This window comes from Artemia sp. Qi Xiang Cuo, chromosome 2 (assembly GCF_049724085.1).
Source record: "Artemia sp. Qi Xiang Cuo chromosome 2, ASM4972408v1, whole genome shotgun sequence".
Taxonomy (NCBI): Eukaryota; Metazoa; Arthropoda; class Branchiopoda; order Anostraca; family Artemiidae; genus Artemia; species Artemia sp. Qi Xiang Cuo.
This window is the reverse complement of record NC_142795.1, coordinates 50754071-50781156: the sequence shown is the minus strand read 5'-3', so window position 1 is coordinate 50781156 and position 27086 is coordinate 50754071. Positions and strand designations below refer to the sequence as shown.

The following is a 27086-nucleotide window of genomic DNA, read 5'->3' as shown; positions in this document are numbered from 1 at the left end:
AGTTGAAAAAAGTTTGGAAGAATAGGAAGATAAGTCTGCAAACAAAGATTAGAATATTGGAAGTTACAGCGATGACAGTGGCCAAGTATGGCTCTAAAGACTGGTCGATGTGAAAAACGGATGTAGATTTATTAGATATTTTCCGGAGAAATCACCTACGGATTGTTTTGAATACCCGGCTGACAAACCCTATATCAAACAGTAGGCTGTACGAAAAGTGTGGCTCAATCGCGCTTTCTAGGGATATAATGAGATAAAGGTTGAGATGGCTAGGGCACGTTCTGCGGATGAAGGATGACACTTTGCCAAACATTGTCCTTTCTGGCCAGCCTTCTAGAGCTAAGTAAAAAGCATGTCGTCCCCAGTTGGGGTTGGAGGACGTAAGGAAAGATTTAAGGGAAAAAGGAACTTCCTGGGAGGGTGTAAAGAGGAAGGCTTTGAATAGATTGGGATGGAGGAGGAGCTTGTGTAGCTGTATTGGCCTCAGGCGGCTTGGTGTTGCGGTGAGTTGTTAGCAGTAGTAGTAGTAGGCTATTATTTAAGAATTTCCCCCTGGACAATTCTTCACCAGGAAAATCCCCCCCCCGCCTCGCAGTTTCTCCTGTTAAATTTTCCCACATGTAAAATGACAATCGCATTTTTGAATTAAAAAGCATTTGAAAAATTAGGAGTTATGACTTACCCGTCAGGCGTTGCTGAATAATTAATATCCAGAAATGTGAATAATGTCAACAGATGCATCTGTATTTGTGTTCAAGGATCTCTTATTTCAGTCAACGCGAAAAGTGTTAAGAGGGCCTTGAACACCTTGCAAAAGAGCCGTCCCCTCAACCTCTGGCTAACCATGCTAGGATATAATTAGAATTTCACTTAATACACAGTCATACCTCTGTGCTATCAGTAAAGAGCAAATTATATTCAGGTATTCATAGCAAAGGCAGGTAGGGCGAAAGTCGACCAATGATATTTGGTGACCTCTGCTCCTTTTAGGTTTTAAACTATTATCGTAGAAATTCGTTTTTATTTAATGACAGTAAAAGAATTTAAATTGTAAATAAACAAAAATTTTTAAGTGCAGGAAAAGAGGGTGACACCTGTATCTGCACTCATAGGGGGACATCCATGCCATACCTGGCTCCTCCTCACTCCCAACAATGGAACAGTCTTGCCTTAAATCCGCATTTTAGACAGTGTTATCATTTTATATATTGGAAAATAAAGAAAAACCTAACCCGGCAAATCAGTAGAAAGAGGCATGGCAGCAGGATATCTCTTCTCCAAAAATCCACAAAATTTCCTCTTTTTCAAAAACCAAAAACAGAAGGATAATAGATGCTGAAGAATTTCCATTTCAGAAGGGTTATACGAAAAAGAAGAAAAAAACAATAGCTTACTTCTTCACGCTCTTCTGATGTTTGACGTTCCTCGCTAAGCCTTGACTCCCCATTAGTACAAGCAGGAACAGGAGATGCCTCTTTGGGTGTAGTATTATTTCCATTTTGCTTCAACATGTTTTGATTCGCCGAACCAACAGGCAGCTTAAAAAATTGTTCTAGGCCATCCGTCTCATTTGCTTCATCAAACGATTCATAATCCTAGTTTGAGAAGGAAGTTAAACATTCTGGAGCTTTGTTTTGTGTGTCGTTTTAAAAAAGGCAGAAAAACAAAACGGTCTATAACAACAATCGCTTGTATCTTTCTTTTTCTAAAAACTTTTCATTTTTTTGTTTGTGTGTTTTTTTTTTTTTTTTTTTTTTTTTTTTTTTACAGCATACTCTAAATGGAATTAGGGAAAACATATCTACTGTGCATAAGATGGAACTTATACTAAGTGCGTATCTTCTTTCTCTTTCAAGAATATGGATAGGTGGATGAAGGGAAAATAAACAACAACAACTACACGCCAACTAGTTAGCTGTTCACCTAGACATGTCTGCACAATGTTTCCAGAAAAATGTCTGACTTTTTCAAGCACTGCACTTTTCTTTATGTGTTTTGGTCTTCCAGGGTAAAGGAGGAGATGGGCTTAGAAAATTATCATGTCCTTAGTGACATTCATGAACCCTCTCAAGTCTATTTCCGCCTATAATTTATTTGCTATCACTGAGAGTCTAATCCTTATATATAGAAACTAGATAACTTAAGAGACGTACAAAAAAACAACTGTGTTTTGATTTTTTTTTTCGAGGTAAAGACAATTCCTTTCAAGAGCAGATCAATGAGACTATACAGCTTAGTCCCTAAGCAGTCTATATGTTTAAAAAATCAGTGTCAGTGCCATGAATTTCAGGCTAAGGCAATCTAGGTGGAAACGTGAAAATTTATGCATAACAATTTTGCAACCACGAAATTTGCAACCACAGGCTATAAAAAATTGAAAAAAAAAACTGGGAATGTAACGGTCATTGCTACAAACTTGCATAAGCCAAAAGCCAGAGCCCAGTCATTGGCAAAGGCAGAAGACCCAAGCGAATAGAGGGATGAAAAACAAACTGGCAAAACAAACATAACAAATAAGCACCGTAAACACCTTTTTAGGGGATACAGGGATGGAAGGAACCACATAGAACTATTACCATTGAATTGACTGCTTCAAAATAAAACGAGAAGCAGCAAAGAAACTGAAAAACAGAAAATCACTAGGACTGGGACTGGACTGCATATCTGCAGAGACAATAAAGGCATCAATATTCTCATGTATCTCCCTTTGGTACTATTCATTCGGATTTGGACAACGGCCAAAGTATCATCAGACTGGAAGCACAGCACACTCATCAGGATATTCGAAAAAGGAGACGCTACCAAGCCGGGCAACCGGTGGGGTATAAGTTTACTGTCAATACAAGGAAGATGCTCATGCATATTATCCTATAGAGGATCCTAACACAACTTCATCAACACCTACGAAACGAACAATAAGGCTTCCGGCAAAATCGCTCATGATCGGACCTTATATTCACCCTTAGAAGTCTAAGTGAAGAAAGCAGAGAGTGGTGCTAAAAGATCTATATGATCTCTGTGGACTTCGAGAAGGCCTTCGACTCTGTAGATTGTGAAAGTCTACGGAAGATTCTCATCCATTATGGAATCCCTGAGAAAATAGTGACGACTATTACCGCCATACATGAGGGTAGCGAATGTTGCGTCAAGACACAAAAAGGCCAAACTCGTTTCTTCCAGATTTTGTCAGGAGTAAAACAGGGATGTGTTCTAACACCATTATTTTTCGTGATAATGATTGATTACATCCTGTAGAACACAGAGAGAGGACGCATCAGATTAAGCCCCGAAGTCCAGGTCAATGATATCGACTTTGCAGATGATATAGCAGTACTTGAGTCACGCAAAAAGCGGTTTCAAGAATTACTAGACAATGGCAAACAAATTTGGCTTACGTGTGAATGCTGAGAAAACCAAATGCATGTCGACAAGTGACTCTCCTCTATCCACTAAATGTGGCAACCAAGATGTTGAACAAGCTGTCCATTTCAAATACCTAGGAAGTATCATCGAGAACACTGACTCGACAGTTAAAGAAGTACTCACCATAATAGACAGGCAAATGGCGCCTTCAACAAACTACGTCAAGTTTAGGGATCTCAGAGATTTTCTCTGTGCCTGAAGCTACGCCTTCTCAACAGCAATGTTACGCCAATGCTACTCTATGAAGCAGAGACATGGCACCTGAATGAAGAACAAGAGAGAAAAGTCCTGAGTTTTTAAAACTCGTGTCTTGGCAGAATATTGAATATCCACTGGTCACAGAAGATGACAAACTAGTCCATCCATGAAATGAAGCGACAACCTCATAGCAACCGATATCATCAAGAGTCAGAAGGTGGAGATATTTGGGACAATCCTATGGTTGGACGACCATAGACTCCCAAAAAGCCGCTTTATACTGGCAACCACCAGGAAATCGGAACCAGGGAAGACCCAAAATTTCACTGCACCAAACCTACCAGAGGGATCTATGCCACCTGCACACCTCCATTCTACCAGAATGGGAGGACATCACTGCATCAGCAAACCTGAGGGAAGATTGGCGGCTTCTCCTTGATGCCCTGGGTGCCTCAGGAGGCACGCGGCACAAAGGTCTAAGCTCCATTAAAAAAAAAAAAAATGTAGAAGAAAATATCTAATGAACCTTGTGGGTTGCTTTGAGCAAAACAGCATGTCTCTTGTGGCATCTACTGACCAAACATACAATCTCTATACATCATCCACAAGGTGTCATTCAAACTGGAATAACATCAGGTTTGATATCCACCATTTTCCTTCTTTAGTTTGCCACGTGAATCGCCGTTCTCTAGTGCTGATGAGTAGGTAATATTGTTCCCATTTGTGTATAGTTTGTAAAAGCGATATAAATATTTTTAGAGATGTGCAAGGAAGTTGTAATTTGGTAAACTAGTAGAAAAATACAGAACGTTCAAGACCAGGCTATTATTGATGTGTTGTTTGCAATGATTCGAGCAGAGAAGAGCTTTTAAAAGTTCCCTCCAAGTTCAGGAAAAAAGGGGTTACTTTGAATGCATGGTGGTGCATCTTCAAAGTTCCCCACGTGCGTTCAATGTTACTGTTGTTAAACTTTCCAGCTATAATTTTGATTTTTTGTGTACTTATGCACTTGGGGACTTTTTCAAAAGCAACATCACAGATTGTGAGTTGATTGACTCCTTCTTAAAGCACCATAAAGACCAACTAGCAGTATGAATGTGCCAAAACTATTTGAGAAAGAAAGGAAAATTAATCGACTACTTACTTAAAATTACTCGACCTTATTGACTACTTTGATTATCTTAAATCAACAATCAAAATATGCCAGAATCCAACATTTTTAAGTTTGATGAAACATATCGAAGTGATGGACCAGGCAGAAAAAAATGTAAAAAAAAAATACCCAGAGCGGATTAAGAATCTGAGTAAAACTGCAGTCTTGGTTATGCTGTGTTTCAGCTGACTGAGAACTGTTGGCTACTTATGTTTGTTATAAAGTGAAAGGTTCGTACTCCAATTGGAGAAGTGGGGGACCCTGTGGTACTTGGTATAACGTTAGCAAGTCCGGTTGGATTGCTATTTTTTTCAAAGATTGGTTCATGTCTCCATTGCTTCTGCATTTTAAAGCTATGCCTGGAAGAAAAGTTGTAACAGGCAATTAGCTAAGCTCTCACTTCAGTGACAGGATTATCAAGGTCTGCAAAGAAGAAGATATTGTTTTTGTTTGTTTACCAGTAAATTGCACCCATTTCTTGCAACCCTTTGATGTAGCATTCTTTGTGCTGACCAGACGAATCTCAAGAAGAGCCCTTGAACAATGAAAGATGCAAAACCCTGCCGAGAATTCAGTCTGAAAGGAGGTGTTTCCAAAGCTATTGAAGCTTCTCTGAGATGAGCTGGAAAAGAACTTCAGAACGAGTTGACAGAATGCTTTGACAGATAGCAGTGCATCAAAAGTTTCCCGATAGGCGATCAAATGACGAAATCCGTGAGGCACTTGGTGATTTTGTCATAGCCTTCTTTGAAAAAAGGCAGTTTGTGACTGTTGGTACTATATTGCAAAGCTTAAGAAGGCTCCCAGAAAATCACTAGCTGAATCAAATGACAGAGAAGATAAAAATCTTGAGGATTCAGGGACGATTGAAGTGAAGTCCGGCAAAGCTAAAATAAAGCCGAATAAATGAAAGGCAGCTGGAAAAAAGTTAAAAGAAGTGTTGAATCCAGACTGCTCATCTGATAAAACATCAGACAACTTACCAAAAAACTGTGTGACAATTCCAGTGAACTGAGTTGGGATGAAGGCCAGAACACTGAAGATGATGGTGGTGACTATTCTACTTCTATGAAGGACTCAGGTCCCACAATCAAAGTGCCTGACTTCAATGACGTTGTCTATGAGAAAAGTTTCATCATTGGGTGAGCAGGAGACTTTCCAGATGAGGGGGTGGTGAATTTAAAATTACAATTTTCTCTTTTGTGGTTGGTGTTGATGTTATGAAAAAAAAAACACAATCTTTTGACATAAAAATTGTTTTTAGTAAAGTGTAAATGAGGTTTTAAAGTCTGTTTACTGCAGCTACGTTAGACCTTCTCTTGAGTATGCATGTCCAGCATGGAATCCGGGTTTGACGAAAAGAACAATCAGATAGAATTGAGATGATACAAAAAAGAGCTGTAAAAATTATACTCGGGCATAACTACTCAACATATGATGATTCACTAAAATAACTCAACTTGAATTCACTTGATAGACATAGACATGAGTTGACATATCGGGTTGGAGTAAATTGTTTGAATTCCACAGCTCATCGTGGTCTATTACCCAACCTCGAGAGCCCCCCTACTGAAGGACCAGTCACGAGACTCCATCAAATACAAAAGAATTGTCCACCGTTAATGACTTACCTAACTTATAGTACTAAGAGATATATCATGTGTACCTTATTTTACTCGGTATTTTAATAATATTACCTTAACAAATATTTAATGTTTGATGCAGTTTATTTTAGGTCTTTGCCTGTGAGTGTTTTTGAATGTACCAACCATTTATATATTTAATATTCTGATATATTCCGTATAGACGTTCCCTGTTTTAACTGTGAAAATTGATTCTTGACTTATATTAGTTTTTTTTTTTTATTGAATCATTTTAATTTATTGACCTTGAAAACTGTAATTTATTGACTTGCTGCCTCAATTTTTTGTGTTGGTATTTATTTATTTTTTTTTAATCCTTTTTTTGGGTCTCTTTTTTGTGTCATGACATGCTCATGTTAGCTCTAGCTATTGTAGTGAATAGAATATATTTTATTCTATTCATTTTAATTTCTGTTAGTTTTAGGTTTCAATTATTTATTCATTTTGAATTCTGCTCATTTTAGGTTTTAATATAATTCTTTGCTGTTCTTTGAAAAACTTATTTTACCGAAAACATTTTCTTAAACTAGTTTAAATCTTATTAAATAGATACAAATATTCAAAAAAAAATCTTACCCCGCACCATTCACTATCATTGAAAAATTGTGGTGGCAGAGGGTATTTTCCTGTTCGTGGCTTGGCGTTTTCTTGCATAAACTTTTTGTCATCATCTTCAACTGGATCAGCTATATCAACTATAACATAGTCAATCCCTTTACTCTCCATGATTAGCTGGGCTTTCATTTGATGTTTTTTCATCTGAAAATATTTTAAAATGTTATTGTATCTATAGATTATTTATCAAACATAACAGAGGGTTTATATTGAAACTCAGTATTACCTGAAATATTGTTGCTTAGTCAAAACTGAGTTTTTATCAAGTTGCAAGGATTTGAAGCAGTAAAAATAACTGGTTCTGACCATTGGAAATAGTCCATCATGATTTGCTTTGAGTCAAACAGTTTGTGGTAACAAACTGTAAGTAAGTAGCAACTTGGCTCAATAGTAACCAAAACCCTAAAAAACTTAATTTTGACAACAATAGATACATAAAAAGAATTAGCTTTTTATGTACTATTAAGGCTCGAAATATACAAGATTCATTAAGTTTAATGTTACCCATCAATAGTCACAAACCTGAGAAAGTTTGCCTTATTTTCAAAAAAAGGGCAGAAACACCCCCCCCCCAAAGTCATGGAATCTTATTGAAAATCACACCATTAGATTCAGTGTATCAGATGACCCTATTGTAGAGGTTTCAAGCTCAAACCTGTAAAAATGAGATATTTTGTATCTTTTACCAGAAGAAAGATCATGGATGCATGTTTATTTATTATTTATATTTTGTTCTTCACAGTGGTGATCATATCGAACTAATGAACCTAGAAGATTGGGAGAGGGCTAATTTAGAGGACAATCAAAAGGTATAGTGCCATTTTTAAGTGACCAAAAAGATTGGAGGACAACTAGCCCTCCTCCCCCCCCCCACACCCCTTTTTTCACAGCTGCAAGTTATGAAATTTGCCCGTTGTTCACATAGTGTATTTTTCGAGAGGGATATTTTTCTATGGGGGGGGGGGTCTACGCGGGGAATTTTCTGCAGGGGGAATTATCCACAGGGACGGAAGTTACTGAGGGGGAGGGGGTGATCTTCCAAGGGAAAATTTTGCATGAGGGGAATTTGCCAGAATTCCTATTCAAAATTTGTTTTATTTTACTTAATTTCTCTTTGGCGACTTAATTTTACATGTGAAGATTTTCTGGGGCAAATTTCCAGTGGGGTTAGAATTCTCTGGGGAATTTTTCCATGGAGGAGGATTTTCCGCGGGAGAAATTCTCCATGGGGAACTATCACCAGGGGAAATTCTCCCTAAGAAAATTTTCCGCAGGAGAAGCTTTGAATTGGAGGGTTAGGGAGGGGGGTCCTGGAAAAACTTTCAATTTGGGGGGGGATTTCTGACATGAACATGAAAACAATCAGAAATTAAATAAAAACAAGCATTTTTTTAATGACAGTATGCTAAGGAGAATTTTTCTGGTGGAAGGAATTGTCTGGGGTTAATTTCCAGGGGGGGGGGGTGCATTTTAAACGGTAGAACTTTCAATGAAGGAATTTTTCGTCGATGGGATACTTTAATAGCGACGAAGACCACACTGCCTTTCCATCATAAACAAATAAGTAGAACAACAGGTAAATTTTTATACAAGACAGTGGAACTGTCTTGTATAAAAATTTCCCTGTTGTTCTACTTATTTGTTTATGGGAGACTTTCCATAGAGGGAGAGGCAGGTTTCCCGGTATTATTTGAAAAACTATCGGAAAATAAATAAAACCTAAAAACAAGTTTTTCTAAATGACAGTAAGAGCAACATTAAAACTTAAAACAAACAGAAGTTATTCTGTACATGTGGGTGGCTGACTCCTCCTCAATTCCCTGCTAATTATGCTAAAGTTATACCTTTTGCTCTAAATATTGAAGAACAACTCCTGAAACGCAAGGACTGTCTAATTAGAATAAGGAAAAATTTTAAAAGTGCCCAAAAACTTAAGCGTGAAGAAAGGATATTGAGGAGGAGGCAGCCCCCTTCATATAAGAAAAATTTTCTATTTGTTTTAAGTTTTAATCTTGCTAAAGATAATTTCTCAAACCACCTTGGCTTGACATAACATAAAGAAAGAAAAACGAGCAAAAATGGAGTTTTTAAAGGCCAAATGAAAATACTGACAAAACACACCAAAGCGAATATTTCGAGGGAACAAACGCCTCTCTTCTTCAGAGCGAAACGAAAAAATATAATCAATGAGAATACCGAAGAAAAAAACAACAAAATAAAACGCGGAAAGTCAATGTGAGTGAGAAAAAACCAATGAAAAACAAACAACAAAAAATTAAAACATGAATAAAATTCAATAAAAGCAAAAAATTGTAAGAAATAAACCAAATACCTAACAACAATAAAAATGAATCATTCACCAATATCCATGATTTGCAAAAAAAATCAATATTGAACCGCCATCAACGGATACTAGTGAATAACTAGTTATTAAACTACAGATCCTACAATGGAATTGCGCCTCTCTTAATTCAAATAAACTTGGTGATCTCATTCATTATGCTTCTAAGAATTAAATTGATATTATCTGTTTACAAGAGACCAATCTTCATCTATTTGAGAAAATTAAAATGCCTGGCTACAGGTGTTCCAGGAATGGCAGGTCTACCAATAGAAGGGGAGAAGGAGTTGCCATCTTTGTTCATGATTCAATCCCTCATTCCCTTCAACCATTAAATCTTTACAGAGATAAAATTGATATCATAGGTATTATACTTAACCTGGCTAATGGTAGTCATCTCGTCATTCAATCATTGTATAATCCATGTGGAAACAATGATATCCAAAAGGTTTTGGAATCTGAACTTTTAGAAAATAATTCTTTTATTTTTGGTGATTTTAATGTGCATAGTCCACTTTGGGAACAAATAGCCTATAGTAACAAAGCAGGAAGAGGCATTGAGAATATTTTGTCCAATATCTCAGATACCTTGATGTTCACTCCATTTAATTTCCAAACCGGGTATAATATTTCATCTGATACTTTCTCTATTATTGACTTGCTACTGGGTCCATCTTTATATTATGATCGAGATCAGATGGTAAAGGTTCCCTCTCAGCAATCTGATCATTCTGCAATTCTAACATTAATTCAAAATGAGTGATATTCTCCCAAACCCCACATACCAACTTTTAACAATTCCATAGGCAATTGGCCCCAGTTTCGGGAAGTTTTGAAGGAAGTAGAACTTTGCTTTTTATCAAATAATTGTGATGTTATTGCTATTGAGTCCAATATGAAATACATTCTGTTACAGTCAGCTAAATCTTCCATGCCCGAGTCTAAGCCAATTTCTTATAAGGCTTCCAAGAGACCCAAGAATTGGTGAATGAGGAGTGCTTGGTTGCAGTACAGGTAAAAAGGAAGACTCTTAAATTGTTTCAAACAATATCCTTCTCGATCTACAGCAATTTCCTATAAGCAAGCATGTGCTAAAGTAAAATTGGTATGTAAGAATACTAAACAGCCTACATAGTCCAGCTTTAGTGCAGGTATTAGCTTCATTACCTCAATTTCAAAGATTCAAAAGCTTCATTAGCCAACTCAATAGTGGTAAACAGTCTAATGATGACTGTAATATGATATCATGCAGGATGGATCTCCAGTTTCCTCAGATAAGATGAAAGCAAAGTTTCTTTCTGTTATTTATAAAAATAATCGTTCTGATTCTCATTACCCTCGACCTCCATTTTGTACCCTTCCTCATACTTCTTTACATAAAAGTTCCTTAATGGAACCATTTTCCCTAGATGAATTTAATGCAGCACTTAGTTCTCTTAATATCAAGTCTTCCCCAGGACATGATGATATTTATGTTATATTATTTATATTATATATATTTATATTATATTAAGTCTGTATAATCTTATTTGGTCAAGCCAAAAGTTCCTAGATGCTTAGAAGATTGCCTGGGTCTTTCCTGCTTTACAACCTTCTTACCCATCTATTGACCCCAAGTCTTACCAGCCTATATCTGTTTTATCAGCCTTCAGAAAAGCCCTTGTAAGATTTATTCTATGAAGAATAGAGTGGTTCGCTGAGATCAATGATCTCTTTACGAGTGAACGGAAATGCTTCAGAAAAGGACATAGCTCTGTGGATAACATCACTCGCCTTGAAATTGATGTAACTTTCTTAAAACCAGACAGGCCATAATGGCAGTCCTGTTGGACTGGTCAGATGCCTATGGAAATGTAGTCCATGATAAATTGATTGATCTTTTAATTAGCCTGGATTTTCCATTCTCTTTCATAAGTTTTAAAATATCGTTTTTAAGTGATAGAATTTTTATGATCAAGTTAATGAGTATAGGGGAGAGATGAACCCCATTGCTAGATGTCTTCCTCAAGAAGCGATTTTGAGTCCCTTTCTGTTCAATTTGTATGTTTCAGAATTTCAATTATCTCATTCATTGTTTTGCCTTTACGCAGATGATTTGATTATTTGGGAGTCTGGAAAAGAAATTGTACTTCTTCAAAGCCTTATTCAACAGGAATAACAGGATATAAGATTAGTTCAGAGATCTTCTTCAGCTTTTGGTTTTACAATTTTAATAGGTGAAAGTAAAGCCGTCGTTTTTAGAAATTGTTCAAGAGATCCTCCCATTTCTCTTAACCTTCCCTCTAGCTAGATCCTACATTGTAACTTAATGAAGCTGTGCTGCCTATAGATAGATTCTGCGATTTTGATTCATGCAAACATAAATTCTTTGAAATTTATAATTATTCGGAAACTTTGTGTTCTGAAGGGTCTATCCGAAAGTAAATGGGGATGCCACCCAAAAGTTATTTTGGATTTTTATAAATTATACATCAGATCTACTCTAGAATATGGTTTCCAATTCTTCTCAATTCGTTCATCATCTGTATTTAAAACCCTGAAATCTTTATACAAAATTCAGCTATTTGAAGTCCTCTGGGTTTGCACAGGCATACTCCTCTTTCTAAATTAAAACAACTGTCTGGTTTGGTTTCCCTAAGTGAAAGAATATCCAGTCAAAGGAAGAAATATTTCTCACGACTTCAAGTTTACGGAAGTAATCATGTTGTATAAAATGATACTTTGGCTTTGAAGGCTGCTTACACAAATGGCCGTTCATCTTGGAATCAGTTTCAACTGGAGGTCCCAGATTGTAGTCAGTATTCCCCCCTGGGGTACCCCTTTACTGACACGCCACCTTGGGAAATGAGTCCACCTATTTTTCAAGCAGAACTTATTCCAATGAATAAAAACCAAATTCCCAATCATGAGATCCAGACTATTCTGGCTGAACATATTTCGAAGTTTTACCCTCATCACAAGAAAATCTACTCAGATGGATCTGTTCAGGGTGAGAGAGCAGGAGTATGTATTCCATCACTGAACCCTAACCTTTTTTCACCACTTCCTTTGGGATCTTCCATTTTGTCAGCTGAATTATGTGCCATTTGCTTGGCCCTAGATGTTCTCATAAATCATAGAATTGTAGAGAAGAATATTCTTTGCCTTTTGTCTCCAAATCGGCAATACTGTTGCTCAAGAAAATTAATAGAATTGCCAAGGATAAGGACTTATTCAACTTTAGAAGAAAGCTTCTAAATCTCCAGGCTGAAGGCGACCAGATTTATTTCCAACATGTTCCAAGCCATAAAGGTATCAAATATAATGATACTGCTGATTTACAGGCAGCCAAGGCTTCCTTGCTAAACCCAAGTCCTCTCTCTGACCTCAATTCACGTGATATTATTAGGCAAAGACCTAATGTTAATCATAGTAAATTGATTTTATCTTCTTTTCATACTAGATTACACACAGTGCTATATTACTGTTTGAAATCGGGTGCCCTTCTTCTCAATAGTTTGTTATTTAATTGGAAGCTACATCACTCCCCCCTATGCTGGGCCTGCTTCTCAACTAATGAAACTACCCAGCATATCTTATTGGATTGTAACCCACTGAGAGCGGAGACTATTTCCCTTAAACGCCTCTGCTATATGGCTAATATTCCAAATACCTACACTGCAATCCTGAATTCTAACCTACCTTGGCACGTGGATAGAAATATTTTTAAGGCATCTATTGATATCACAGGCAGCGCAATAGCGCAGCCTAAGTAAGACATAGACATAGACATAGGTTTATTAAGATCGAACAGCGTAGCCATGGCTAATTTATGTCGTCTTTACAACAATATGAGAAGAAAAAAAAAAAATACAAAGAACACTATAAAAACACTAACACGTGAATTCAAATAACACTAAGTCTTGTTGTATGCTTCAACGAAAAAGGGGACAAACGTGTTTTTGTAGCGGTTGGTCCTGCAGACAGGGGGTTGTAGCTTCGACTGGGATCTGGTTCTTTGGTTAACAGGAGCATCAGGTGGGAGGATCAGTCTGTGATGGGGCGAAGATAGCAGTGACTTGCCGAGGGACATGATCAGTGATAATCGTCTGTCGCTGAGAGATTCAAGGTTCAGTTCTTGCAAGAGTTTGTTGTAGTCGTCACTTCTGTTACTAACGATTATGTTAACAGCTCGTTTCTGCAAAGATTCAAGGTCATCGCAAAGGTAGTGGATGCTCTGGACAAAAGGTCCCCAGACAGCGACGGCATATTCGAGTAGAGGTCTCACATACGTAATATAGGCATTTTTTAGGCTTTGAGTGTCGCAGCCAAACCTGCGCATCAGGACTAGGATCTGAAGTGATGCATTGCCAGCCTTAATAACCTTCTCCACGTGTTCGGTGAATGTGCAGTCCATCGATAATGTGACTCCGAGGATTTTGCAGATGGAACAATAGGGAAAGGGACTTGCGGGAATTCCAGATCACGTTTTAAGGGGCAAAACCTGAGGATCGTTGATTTATCTGCATTCAGTGTCAACTTGTAACGTTCACAGTCCTCAGAGAAGGATGCCAGAAGGGTCTCGCTGAACTGACGTTCGATTACACCTTCTCTCACGAGGTATTTGAGGAAAAATGATAAATCGTCGACGAATTTGAGTCTCTCTTCGAAATTCTGAAGGAGGAAGTTGATGAGGGAGATAAATATGAAACCAGCAAGTCTTGTACCCTGAGAGGCTCCACAGGTAAGTTTAGACCAGTATGAGATCAAGTCACCTTCAAACAATGGAAATACACACTGCATTCTGTCCTGAAGGAAGCTCATCACTAATGCAAGAGACCGCTTCTGTGCGCCCATTGCTCGCATATTTTTTGCTGCCGTAAGATGACAAATCAGGTCAAATGCCTTCCTGAAATCGGTGAGAGCTAGGTCAATGAAGGTACTGCCCTTGTCAAGCCACTTAAAGATAATGTCAACTAGGCGCACGAGGTATATCTAGGTATTGCAACCTTTGAGGCCGCCATACTGGTAACGGTCTATGTTTTCCCGCGTTTGCTTGAGCAATTCACGCAGGATGAATGACTCGGTGACTTTTGCAAAGGTAGAGGTGATTGATATCGGTCGTAACTCGTTGCAAGATTTGGGTGTTTTAGTCTTCGGTATAACACGCACAAATGCGCGTTTCCAGCACGACGGGAAAGTTGACTGGGCGAAACATTCGCTGATGATGTGTCCAAGTGGCTTGGCAAGGAAAAGAGAGAACTCTCGTATTAACCTTATAGGTAGCTCTTCAGGAAAAGAGCTACTGGATGGACACAACTTGTTCAGCTCATTGAAAACTTGATACTCAACTATTTCGATTTCACCTTCGTCAGGGCATATTGACAGTAGATTCTCTATTTCAGTGTTAGTTGGGGCAGGAAAGGATGTACAAATGTCAGTAAAGTAATTGTTGACGTCATTTGCACTCACGAGTGACCCATCATCGTTCAGAATACGGATACTGGATGATACTGTTTTTCCAGCAATCTGCCTCACTAGACGGTGCCATTTACGGGGATCCTTTTTTATTTCAGTGTCCAAAAGGGATTTTCCGAAGGACTTTCTTGCCTCGCGACAAAGGCTAACGATTTTGTTTCTTAATAATCGTAACGACGTTGCGTCACCACTTGACTGCCTTACAGTGGTTTTTTCACGAATCAGCTGTTTTATTTTTGGAGTGATCCAGGGCTTGTCAGATTCGCTCACGACAAATTGCTTTTCCAGGAAAACTTCTAAGTATTTCTCATAGAGTAGGGACTGAAATATTTCTGCTTTCCTGTTGACATCGCTTTCGTTGTATACTTCGCTGAAGCAGTGAGTACCGACCCACATTCCGTGCGTATTAATAGCAAACCTCGTGATAGGTCTCCTGAGTACTTTTATTTTCTTAAGCTTCCTGATTTCACTTTTTGCCTTCATCAGCAGAGTGTGATGGTCCGATTTGCCCAATGGCCCGTTCGAAGACACGTCTTTGTAATATGGAGCAAGGTTTGTAAGAATAAGGTCAAGGGTACTCCCGGTCACATGGGTGGGTATCTTGACCACTTGTGACATACCCAGCGTATTAGCAAGCCAGTGTTTCTTTGTTTGGTTGAAGTCACCAGCTATTATGAAGCCCGGGTGGCTATACCGCTGACGTAATGTGTCTAACGTAGACTGAAGGTAGGATACCAACAGCCGTCTGTTCTTGGCACTTTCAGGATAGTAGATACTTGCAATAATGATGCAAGAGACATCTCGTGGTAAATGTTTTGCCTTGCATAATGCCCAGATCGCTTCATGGTCAGGGTCATTGAAGTTATCTAAATATTTGCAGGGGATATCATCGCATACATACAGGGCAACACCTCCGCCAATCCTGTCTGTTCTAGTGTTCAAGAAAACCTTGTAACCAGCCATCCTTCCACTTGTTTCGTCGAGCTGCCATGTTTCGGTAAGTGCGGCGATATGGATATTATTCTGACGTAGAATGACATCTAACTCATCTACTTTATTCGTTAGTGAGCGGACATTGCTCAGAAGGAAGTTGGGAAGTTGGTGTTTACAAGAGAGAACCTGCGGCGATAATACTGGAGGACAATCAGACCCGAAATCATTGGTAGGATCATTGTTGTCAGGGATCAGCCGGGGCGGTAGGCTCACGCGCGGGATTGAGACTAAACACCTCTCACGCTTAGGCTTTTGGCTGGCCAATCGTCCGTAGGTGACTAACACGTCAATCTTAAATTTCTTTCTGCCACCTCTGCGTCCTCTTCTTCTTCGCTTGCGAACGAAGGGAATGTCATCTATATTTTTATAAATTCTTAGTGTGACGAGTGTGGCTATGACAGATGGCGCCAAAACAGCAAAAGAAATGAAAGTACCTTTTTTGCATTGATCAATCCAGTTTTCAGCAGCAGCCTCAGTCACAAAGAATAGCACTATTAATACAGTTTTTATTAATACCACTTTCATCGCAAAGGGAGGAGTATTTCAAGGCACTGAACAAGTTAAACTAGGATAGAATGACTTGCAGCCTCAACGGCGCGAGAGCCATCTATCACTTCAGATAGATAAGTAAAGATAAGTAAAGAACGATGTTGGCACAATGTGTTATTTTTTTTCTTGGTCTTAGACCAGGGCACTTCGTATCAAAGGAGTTGTCGTAGAAACTTCGAAATGGGCTCATTCGATTGGAAATTGGAGTGGCTAGTGCCCTTTTTAATAGTCGAAAGTGATTGGAGGGCAACTAACCCCCCCCCCCCCCGCACCCATCATTCCCCGCAAACCCATCCAATCAAAATTTTGAGATAGCCATTTTGTTCAGCATAGTTGATTTCCAGATAGAAAATATATTTTTGAGGAGGTCACTCCCCCGCAACCGTCAGGGCAAGGGTTTTAAGTTATGTCCTGGGGGCATATAAGAACGATGTTGATACAATGTATTATTTATTATTCTTTTCCTTTAGACCAGGGCACTTCGTATCGAAGAAGTTATCATAGAAAGTTCGAAAAGGGCATCATTCAATTGGAAATTAGAGTAGCTTGTGCCGTTTTTAATAGTTGAAAGTGATTGGAAGGCAACTGACATTCCTTCCACGCCAACCATTTCCCGAAACACATCCAATCAAAATTTTAAGATAGCCATTTTGTTCAGCGTAGTTGATTTAAAGATAAAAATGTTTTTGAGGAGGTCACTCCCCTACAACCCTCAGGGCAAGGGTTTTAAGTAATGGCCTGGGGGCATCTAAGAATGATGTTGGCACAATGTATTATTTTTTTTTACTTTAGACCAGGGCACTTTGTATCAAAGAAGTTGTCGTAGAAACTTCGAAAAGGGCTCATTAAATTGGAAATCGGAGTGGCTTGTGCCCTTTTAAATAGTTGAAAGTGAATGGAAGGCAACTAATACCCCTTCCACGCCCACCATTTCCAGAAACACATCCAATCAAAATTTTGAGCTATTTTGTTCAGTGTAGTTGATTTCCAGATAGAAATTATGTTTTTGAAGAGGAGACTCCACCACAGCCCTCAGGGCAAGGGTTGTAAGTTATGCCCTAAGGACATATAAGGTTTTTACAGAAAGCGTTGTCGTAGAAACTTCAAAAAAGGCTCATTTGATTGGAAATTCAAAGGGCTAGTGTCCTTTTTAATAATCCAAAGTGATTGGAGGGCAATTAACCCCCCTCTAATGCCCACCTTTTCCCAAAGCACATCCAATCAAAACTTTAAGATAGCCGTTTTGTTCAACGTAGTTGAAACTTTGAAAGTTCTGGAATTAGGTCTTTGAGGACGACAACCCCCCCCCACAGCCCTAAGGGCAAGGGTGGTAAGTTATGCCCTGGGGGTATATAAGGTTTTTATAGAAAGCGTTGTCGTAGAAACTTCAAAAAGGGCTCATTCGATCGGAAATTGTAATGGCAAATGCCCTTTTTAATAGTCGAAAGTGATTAGAAGGCAACTAACACCCCTTCTGTGCCCACCATTTCCCCAAACTCATCCGATTAAAATTTTGAGGTAGCCTCTTTGTTCTGCGCAGTTTAAAGTTCAGGAAATTATACCTTTGAGCAGGGCACTCCCCCCACAGTCTTCAGGGCAAGGGTTATAAGTTATTCCCTGGGGGCATATAAGTTTTAAATTCAATTTTTGTTGTAGAAACTTGAAAAAGGACTCATTCGATTGGAAATTCAAAGGTCTAGTGCCCTTTTTAATAGTCGAAAGTGATATGAGGGCAACAAACCCCCCTTTCACGCACACCTTTTCCCCAAACACATCCAATCAAAATTTTTAGATAGCAACTTTGTTCAACGTAGTTGATTTCCAGATATAAATTATGTTTTCGAGGAGGACCCTCCCCCACAGTCCTAAGGGCAAGGGTTGTAAGTTATGCCCTGGGGGCATATAAGGTTTTTAATTCAAAGCGTTGGCGTAGAAACTTCAAAATAGGCTCATTCGATTGGAAATTCAAAGAGCTAGTGCCCTTTTTAATAGTCGAAAGTGATTGGAGGGCAACTAACTCCCCATCACGCCCACCTTTTCCCCAAACACATCCAATCACAATTTTAAGATAGCCATTTTGTTCAACGTAGTTGAAAGTTCTAGAAATTAGGTCTTTGAGGCTTACACCCCCCCCCCAAAGCCCGCAGGGCAGGGGTTGTAAGTTATACCCTGGGGTCATAAAAGGTTTTTATAGAAAGTGTTGTCATAGAAACTTCAAAAATGTCTCATTCGATTGGAAATTGAAATGGCTAGTGCCCTTTTTAATAGTCGAAAGTGATTGGAAGGCAATTAACACCCCTTTCATGCCCACCATTTCCCCAAAAACATCAAAGTGATTGGAGGGCAACTAACCCCCCTCTGACGCCCACCATTTCCCCAAGCACATCCAATCGACATTTTAAGATAGCCATTTTGTTCAACGTAGTTGAAAGTTCTGGAAATTAGGTCTTTGATGATGACAGCCCCCCCCCCTCAAAGCCCTCAGGACCAGGGTTGTAAGCTATGCCCTTGGGACATATAAGATTTTTGTTGAGCGTTGTCGTAAAAACTTCAAAAAGGGCTCATTCGATTGGAAATTGAAATGACTAGTGCCCTTTTTATTAGTCGAAAGTGATTGGTAGGCAACTAACATCCCTTCCACGCCTACCATTTCTCCAAACACATCCAATCAAAATTTTGAGATAGTCTTTTTTTTCTGCAAAGTTTAAAGTTCAGGAAATTATACCTTTGAGCAGGGCACCCCCCCACAGTCTTGAGGACAAGGATTATAAGTTATTCCCTGGGGACATATAAGTTTTTATTGAAATCTTTGTTGTAGAAACTTGAAAAAGGACTCATTCGATTATATATTCAAAGGTCTAGTGCCCTTTTTAATAGTTGGAAGACGATCTGAGGGCAACTAACCCCCCTCTCACGCCCACCTTTCCCCCAAACACATCCAATCAACATTTTTAGATAGCAATTTTGTTCAACGTAGTTGATTTCCAGATAGAAATTATGTTTTTGAGGAGGACACTCCCCCACAGCCCTCAGGGCAAGGGTTGTAAGTTATGCCCTTGAGACATATAAGGCTTTTATACAAAGCGTTGGCGTAGATACTTCAAAAAGGCTCATTCGATTGGAAATTCAAAGAGCTAGTGCCCTTTTTAATAGTCAAAAGTGATTGGAGGGCAACTAACCCCCCTCTCACGCCCAGCATTTCCCCAAACACATCCAATCAAAATTTTAATATAACCATTTTATTCAACGTAGTTGAAAGTTCTGGGAATTAGGTCTTTAAGGATGACACCCCCCCCACAGCTCCTCAGAACAAGGGTTGTAAGTTATGCCCTGGGGGCATATAAGGTTTTTATAGAAAGTTTTGTCATAGAAACTTCAAAATTGGCTCGTTCGATTGGAAATTGGAATGGCTAGTGCCCTTATTAATAGTCAAAAGTGATTGGAAGGCAATAAACACCCCTTACATGCCCACCATTTCCCCAAACACATCCAATCAAAATTTTGATATAGCCATTTTGTTCCAAGCAGTTTAAAGTTCAGGAAATTATACCTTTGATTACAAAACTCTCCCCACAGTCTTCAGGGCAAAGGTTATAAGTTATGCCCTGGGGGCATATAAGTTTTTATTGAAATCTTTGTCTAGAAACTTCAAGAAGGGCTCATTCGATTGGAAATTCAAAGAGCTAGTGCCCTTTTTAATAGTCTTGAAAATGAGTTGTGGGCAATTAACCCTCTCTCACGCCCGCCTTTTCTCTAAACACATCCAATCAAAATTTTTAGATGGCCCTTTGATTCAACGTAGGTGAAAGTTATGGAAATTAGTTCTTTAAGAATGACAACCCAGGGTCGTAAGTTATGACCTGGGGGCATATAAGGTTTTTATAGAAAGCGATGGTGTAGAAACTTCAAAAAGAGCTCATTCAATTGGAAATTGAAAGGGCTAGTGCCCTTTTTATAATCGAAAGTGATTGAAGGGCACCTACCCCCCCTCTCACGCCCACCATTTCCTCAAACACATCTGATCAAAATTTTGTGATATCCATTTTGTTCAACGTAGTCGAAAGTTCTGGAAATTAGGCCCTTTAGGATGATAACCCCATCAGAGCCCTCAGTGCAAGGGTTGTAAGTTATGCCCTCGGGGTATATAAGGTTTACACAGAAAGTTGTTGCAAAAGTTTCAAAAGGGGCTCATTTGATTGGAAATTGAAATTGCCCTTTTTAATAGTCAAAAGTGAGTGGACAGTAATTAACCCCCCTCTCACGCCCACCATTTCCCCAAAAACATTCAATCAAAATTTAAAGATAGCCATTTTGTTCAATGCAGATGGAAGTTCTGAAAAGTATGTTTTTAAGGATGACAAACCCCCTAGAGCCCCCAGGGCTAAGGTTGTAAGTTATGCCCTGGGGGCATATAAGGTTTTTGTAGATAGAGTTGTTGTAAAAACTTCAAAAGGAGCTTAATCTATTTGAAACTGAGAGGGCTAGTGTACTTTTCTATAGTTGAAAGTGATTGGAGGGTATCTAACCCCCTTCTCATGCCCCCCATTCCCACAAACACATCCAATCAAAATTTTCAGATAGCCATTTTGTTCAACGTAGCAGAAGGTTCTGGAAATTAGGTCTTTGAGGATAACAACCCCCCTCCCCTCTCACGCCCACCTTTTCCCCAAGCACATCCAATCAAAATTTTAAGATAGCCATTTTGTTCAAAGGAGTTATAAGTTCTTAAATATAGGTCTTTGAGGATGACAACCCCCCCCCCCCAAAGCCCTCAGGGCAAGAGTTGTAAGTTATGCACTGGGGGGCATATAAGGTTTTTATAGAACGCGTTGTAATAGAAACTTCAAAAAGGGCTCATTCGATTGGAAATTGAAATGGCTAGTGCCCTTTTTAATAGTCGAAAGTGATTGGAAGGCAACTAAACCCCCTTCCACGCCCACCATTTCCCCAAACTCATCCAATCAAAAGTTTGAGATAGCCTTTTTGTTCTGCGCAGTTTAAAGTTCAGAAAATTATACCTTTGAGCATGACACTCCTCCCAAAGTCTTCAGAGCAAGGGTTATAAGTTATGCCCCGGGGGCATATCAGTTTTTATTGAAATTTTTGTCGTAGAAACTTGAAAAAGGGCCCATTTGATTGGAAATTCAAAGGTCTAGTGCCCTTTTTAATAGTCGAAAGTGATTTGTGGGCAACAAACCCCCCTCTCACGCCCAACTTTTCCCCAAACACATCCAATCGAAATTTTTAGATAGCAATTTTGTTCAACTGAAGTTGATTTCCAGATAGAAATTATGTTTTTGAGGAGGACACTCCCGCACCGCCCTCAGGGCAAGGGTTGTAAGTTATGCCCTTGGGGCATATAAGGTTTTTACAGAAAGCGCTGTCGTAGAAACTTCAAAAAAGGCTCATTTGATTGGAAATTGAAAGAGCTAGTGCCCTTTTTAATAGTCAAAAGTGATTGGAGGGCAACTACCTCCCCTCTCACGTGCACCTTGTCTCCAAACACACCCAATCCAAATTTTAAGATAGCTATTTTGTTCAACGTAGTTGAAATCTCTGGAAATTAGGTCTTTGAGGATGACACCCCCCCCCCACAGCCCCCAGGGCCAGGGGTGTAAGTTATGCCCTTGGGGCATATAAGGTTTTTATTCAAAGCGTTGTCATAGAAACTTCAAAAATGGCTCATTCGATTGGAAATTGAAATGGCTAGGGCCCTTTTTAATAGTCAAAAGTGGTTGGAAGGCAATTAACAACCCTTCCATGCCCACCATTTCCTCAAAAACATCCAATTAAAATTTTGAGATAGTCATTTTGTTCCAAGCAGTTTAAAGTTCAGAAAATTATACCTTTGATTAGAAAACTCCCCACACAGTCTTCAGGGCAAGGGTTATACGTTATGCCCTGGGGACATATAAGTTTTTATTGAAATCTTTGTCATAGAAACTTGAAAAAGGGCTCATTCAATTGGAAATTCAAAGGGCTAGTGCCCTTTTTAATAGCCGAAAGTCATTGAAGGGCAACTAATCCCCCTCTCACACCCACCATTTCCCCAAACACATCCGATCAAAATTTTGTGATATCCATTTTGTTCAACGTAGTCGAAAGTTCTGGAAATTAGGTGTTTTAGGATGATAACCTCATCAGAGCCCTAATGGAAAGGGTTGTAAGTTATGCCCTGGGGGCATATAAGGTTTATACAAAAAGTTGTTGTAGAAATTTCAAAAGGGGCTCATTTGATTGGAAATTGAAATTGCCCTTTTTAATAGTCAAAAGTGAATGGGGAGTAATTAACCTCCCTCTCATGCTCACCATTTCCCCAAACACATTCAATCAAAGTTTAGAGATAGCCATTTTGTTCAACGTAGTTGAAAGTTCCGGAAATTATGCATTTAAGGATGACAAACCCCCAGAACGCCCCGGGCAAAGGTTGTAAGTTATGCCCTGGGGGCATATAAGGTTTTTATAGACAGGGTTGTTGTAAAAACTTCAAATGGAGCTCATTCAATTTGAAATTGAGAGGGCTAGTGCCCTTTTTAATAGTTGAAAGTGATTGGAGGGTATCTAACCCCCCTCTCACGCCCCCATTCCCCCAAACACAGCAAATCAAAATTTTCAGATAGCCATTTTGTTCAACGTTGCAGAAAGTTCTGGAAATTAGGTCTTTGAGGATGACAACACCCCCCAGCCCTCAGGGCATGGGTTGTAAGTTATGCCCTGGGGCATATAAGATTTTTACTGAAAACGTTGTCCTAGAAACTTCGAAAGGGCTCATTTGATTGGAAATTGAAAGGGCTAGGGCCTTTTTTAACAGTTGAAAGTGATTGGAGAGCAACTAACACCCCTCTCACACCCACCATTTTCCCAGACACATCCAATCAAAATTTTAAGATAGCCATTTTGTTTAACATAGTTGAAAGTTCTGGAAATTGGGTCTTAGAGGATGTCAGCTAGTCTCACAACCCTTTGAGTAAGGGTTGTAATTTATACCCTGGGGCTACAGAATGCTTTCATAGGAAGTGTGTTGTTGTAGAAACTCAATAAGGGCTCATGCGATTGGAAATCAAAAGGCCTAGTGCCCTTTTTAATAGTCAAAAGTGATTGGAAGGTTTGACATTTTTATAGTAAAGATCAATGTGGGTATAATGTATTATTTTTTGGTTGTTGTTTAGACCAGGGCACTTTTTATCAAAGGAGTTGTTGTAGAAACTTCCAAAAGGGCTCATTTGATTGAAAATAGAAAGGGCTGATGCCCTTTATAATGGTCGAAAGTGATTGGAGGGAAACTAATCCCCCTCCCACGCCCACCCTCCCATTTGCATTTATGTTTAAAAACTAAATGTTGCCATAAGATTAAATCAAAATGCACTGTGTTAATATTAATTCCCAATAAGGCATCTCAGCAGTATCCCAAGAATGACTGAGGTATTATGTTCAAACTTTTGGGTCTACTTCTGCTTTTCAGATTTAATCAAATCCAAATAGCATAAGTGTATCCAAGCTATCAAAGAAAGTAAATTGATTTTTTTACAAATGGAATCAAGTTTTCCGTTTCAGGTCAACTAGAGGAAGTATGATACTAAATTGAACACTAATATTTGTGTCCAGATTTTTACAAGGGTGTATGCTGTTAAAAATTGCTGAAAATTTTTCTCCAGGATACAAATATCAGGCCAAACTATAAATTCTTAAAAAAACAAAAGATTTAAAGTATTATTTTCTTTTTCTCTGAAAAGACTAAGTCAATATAAAACAAACAGAAATTAATTAAAAAAACTTTTCCCACAAAATAAGTTTTTCAAAGAAAAGTAAAGAACTCCATTAAACAAAAAATGAGCAAAAATAAAATCAAATAATCTACCAAGCATGAAACTACCATAAATCAGTATCAATAAATAAATGAAACCCAAAACGAACAGAAATTACAATAAACAACCAAGTCAAACTCAAAACAAGCAGAAATTAACATAAGTTGGGCTCAAAACCCCTATGCCTTCCAAAGGCCAGAACAAAATTTGTACTTTACTAAAAAATACAAATGAATGTGCATTTTCAGTTTAATATACATATACTGATATGTAGTAATCAAAATGTTAATATTATTTGATTTATTAAAGATCCAAAAGTAAAAACATTTATATTTTTTTCAGTAAAGTGCAAATTATGTTCTGGCCTTGGGAAGGCATAGGGGTTTTGAGCCTAACTTATGTTAATTTCTGCTCGTTTCGAGTTTGACTTGGTTATTTATTGTAATTTCTGTTCGTTTTGAGTTTCATTTATTTATTGATACTGATTTGTGGTAGTTTCATGCTTGGTAGATTATTTGATTTTATTTTTGCTCATTTTTTTGTTTAATGGAGTTGTATACTTTTCTTTGAAAAAATTATTTTGTGGAAAAAGTTTTTTTTAATTAATTTTAAAGAAGAGTCTAATTGATTAGCGTTTATTAATGTATATTGAAGTCATCAAAAAGAAGGAGATTATTCATCATTTGTTTTGGATAGTGCAGAGGAGAGCAGGAGTGAGCATGAAGAGCCATATTGGCACTGGCCAGCCTATAGGTCTTAAGCTGCTTGGGAAAGGTGACTCAAGTACCTGCACTTCCCACAACCCATCAATTGAATTAAGAAGTTTAACTGGGATGGTTGGCTTGTTTTAACTGAGAAGAAGACTTGGTTACAGATGAGGATTTCTAAATATCTGATAATACTTTTTGGAGAGTCAAGGGGGTGAAAGGACTTATTGGTAGTTCATATACCCTGCTACAAATTTTTGGAACTGGGGAGAAATACAATTATCAGGTTTGCATTATTTGGAGTCTCATGAAAATTTTTGGTTCTATTTGTGCCCTGAGAAGGACACCTTCTACTTAGCTAAAAATTCCTTATGCTTTTGATACTTGTGTCCTTTTTGAGCAATTGAGCAGAGGCCATTTAACCAAAATTTATTTCCCCTACTATTAACTATAATAATTAACAATACTTGAGCTGTCAGGGGCTCTGTTTTGTTTTGCTGACCCCAACCCGGCAATAGTGCATATTTGACAAAATAAGAGGATTTGTTACTGGTAAATGAATGCTAACAATAAGGTAAACAACAACCATAGCTAACTTCCCCTAAGAGCGAAATTTGGAAGCACCAGGCATTCCTATTGGATCCATCCTAGGCGAGTGGTTAATGGACTGGACTAGCAATCCAATTTCCTTCAGGGCAGGGTGTTGACTCCTGCTGTTACCAATTATTTGGTTTTTGACAGGGGCCATTGTTGTGACTATGAAAGCTTAGCCAGGGTTGACCCAGCTCCAAATGGATACTGGAAGGAATCTGAGGAAGGTACACAGGAAGGGTGTCCAAAACCCCAAGAGAGCCGGTCCCAGGCCCCCACCCCTCCCATTGTAGTTCCTGGCTGAGGGGGGAATAGAAATCAGAACTGTGGGTTTTGACTGCGAAGTCTGGTACTGCATCTTTTTTTTATTTGTCTTGCAGAGGACAGGAAGGCTGTACATGGGAGTTCTCTTAGGTATCAGTCTTGTGCATGGCCTTTGCTGAACTTAACACCATAATAACAAAAGAGCAGTAGCCATTCAATTTCCAATCTAACCCTATTTCCAAATATAGTGCTCACTACTTAGATGATAGCATCCCAGTCTCTTCTAATGGGTCCAGATATAGCCCTAGGTTGTATATAGAACTTTACAAAAGTATTTCTTTTTGCATTATTTTGCATTACAAACCCACTGTTGATAAGAAATAAGGGTAAAGCATCAAACAGTTCGTGGTAACGAACTGTAAGTAAGGAGCGACCCGGCTCAATGGTAACCGAAACTCTAGAAAATGGTATTTTGATACAAATATATACATCAAAAGAATCACATTTTAATGCTGATTTCAAATATATAAGTTTCATCAAGTTTAGTCCTACCCATCAAAAGTTACGCGCCTGAGAAAATTTGGCTGATTTTCGAAAAAAGGGGAAAAGACCCCCTAAAAGTTATAGAACCTTAATTAAAATCATATTTTTTAAAACAATAAAAAACTTTAGCGCAAAGAGCGAGGCGTTGAGGAGGGGACAGCCCCTTTCATATACGGAATAATTTCTGTTTGTTTTAAGTTTTAATGTCGCTCCTTACTTTCAGTTTAAAAAACTTTTTTTTATTTAATTTCTGATCGTTTTAAAAAAAAAAAAACTTTAGCGTAAAGAGCGAGGTGTTGAGGAGGGGACAGCCCCTTTCATATACGGAATAATTTCTGTTCGTTTTAAGTTTTAATGTCGCTCCTTACTTTCAGTTTAAAAAACTTGTTTTTTTATTTAATTTCTGATCGTTTTTTAGTTAATGCAGCTTTTACTCTGTCTCAAGTTTGACTCTGTCAGGTTTGACTCTGTTTCACAACTTTATTTTTTAAAACAATAAAAACTTTAGCGTAAAGAGCGAGGCGTTGAGGAGGGGACAGCCCCTTTCATATACGGAATAATTTCTCTCCGTTTTAAGTTTTAATGTTGCTCCTTACTTTCAGTTTAAAAAACATGTTTTTTTATTTAATTTCTGATCGTTTTTTAGTTAATGTAGCTTTTATTTTGGATCACCGTCATTGAATAAGTAAACAGAATTTGAAAAAAATAACTTTTCTTTTGCTAAATGGCTTGTCTCTAAATTTGGTTCTTACATAATGTACGAATTAATGTACATAACAAAATTTTATATTCGTATACTCTCAA

General features: G+C 38.4%; 1 protein-coding gene across 2 annotated transcripts in view; it reads right to left on the bottom strand.

The window, feature by feature from the left end:
• LOC148955346 (SH3 domain-binding glutamic acid-rich protein homolog) overlaps positions 1–27086 on the bottom strand; it is a 76609-nt gene that overhangs the window by 19272 nt on the left and 30251 nt on the right. The window contains exons 1-3 of one of the 2 annotated variants that reach the window (XM_089101675.1): positions 9365–9433; positions 6994–7176; positions 1395–1595 (exon numbers count right to left, since the gene is read on the bottom strand). In XM_089101675.1, the coding sequence (XP_088957801.1) occupies positions 1395–1595; positions 6994–7176 (384 nt within the window). In that variant the 5' untranslated portion in view covers positions 9365–9433. Of the gene's footprint in view, positions 1–1394; positions 1596–6993; positions 7177–9364; positions 9434–27086 lie in introns of those variants that run through there. The other variant, XM_089101669.1, reaches the window with a different exon arrangement.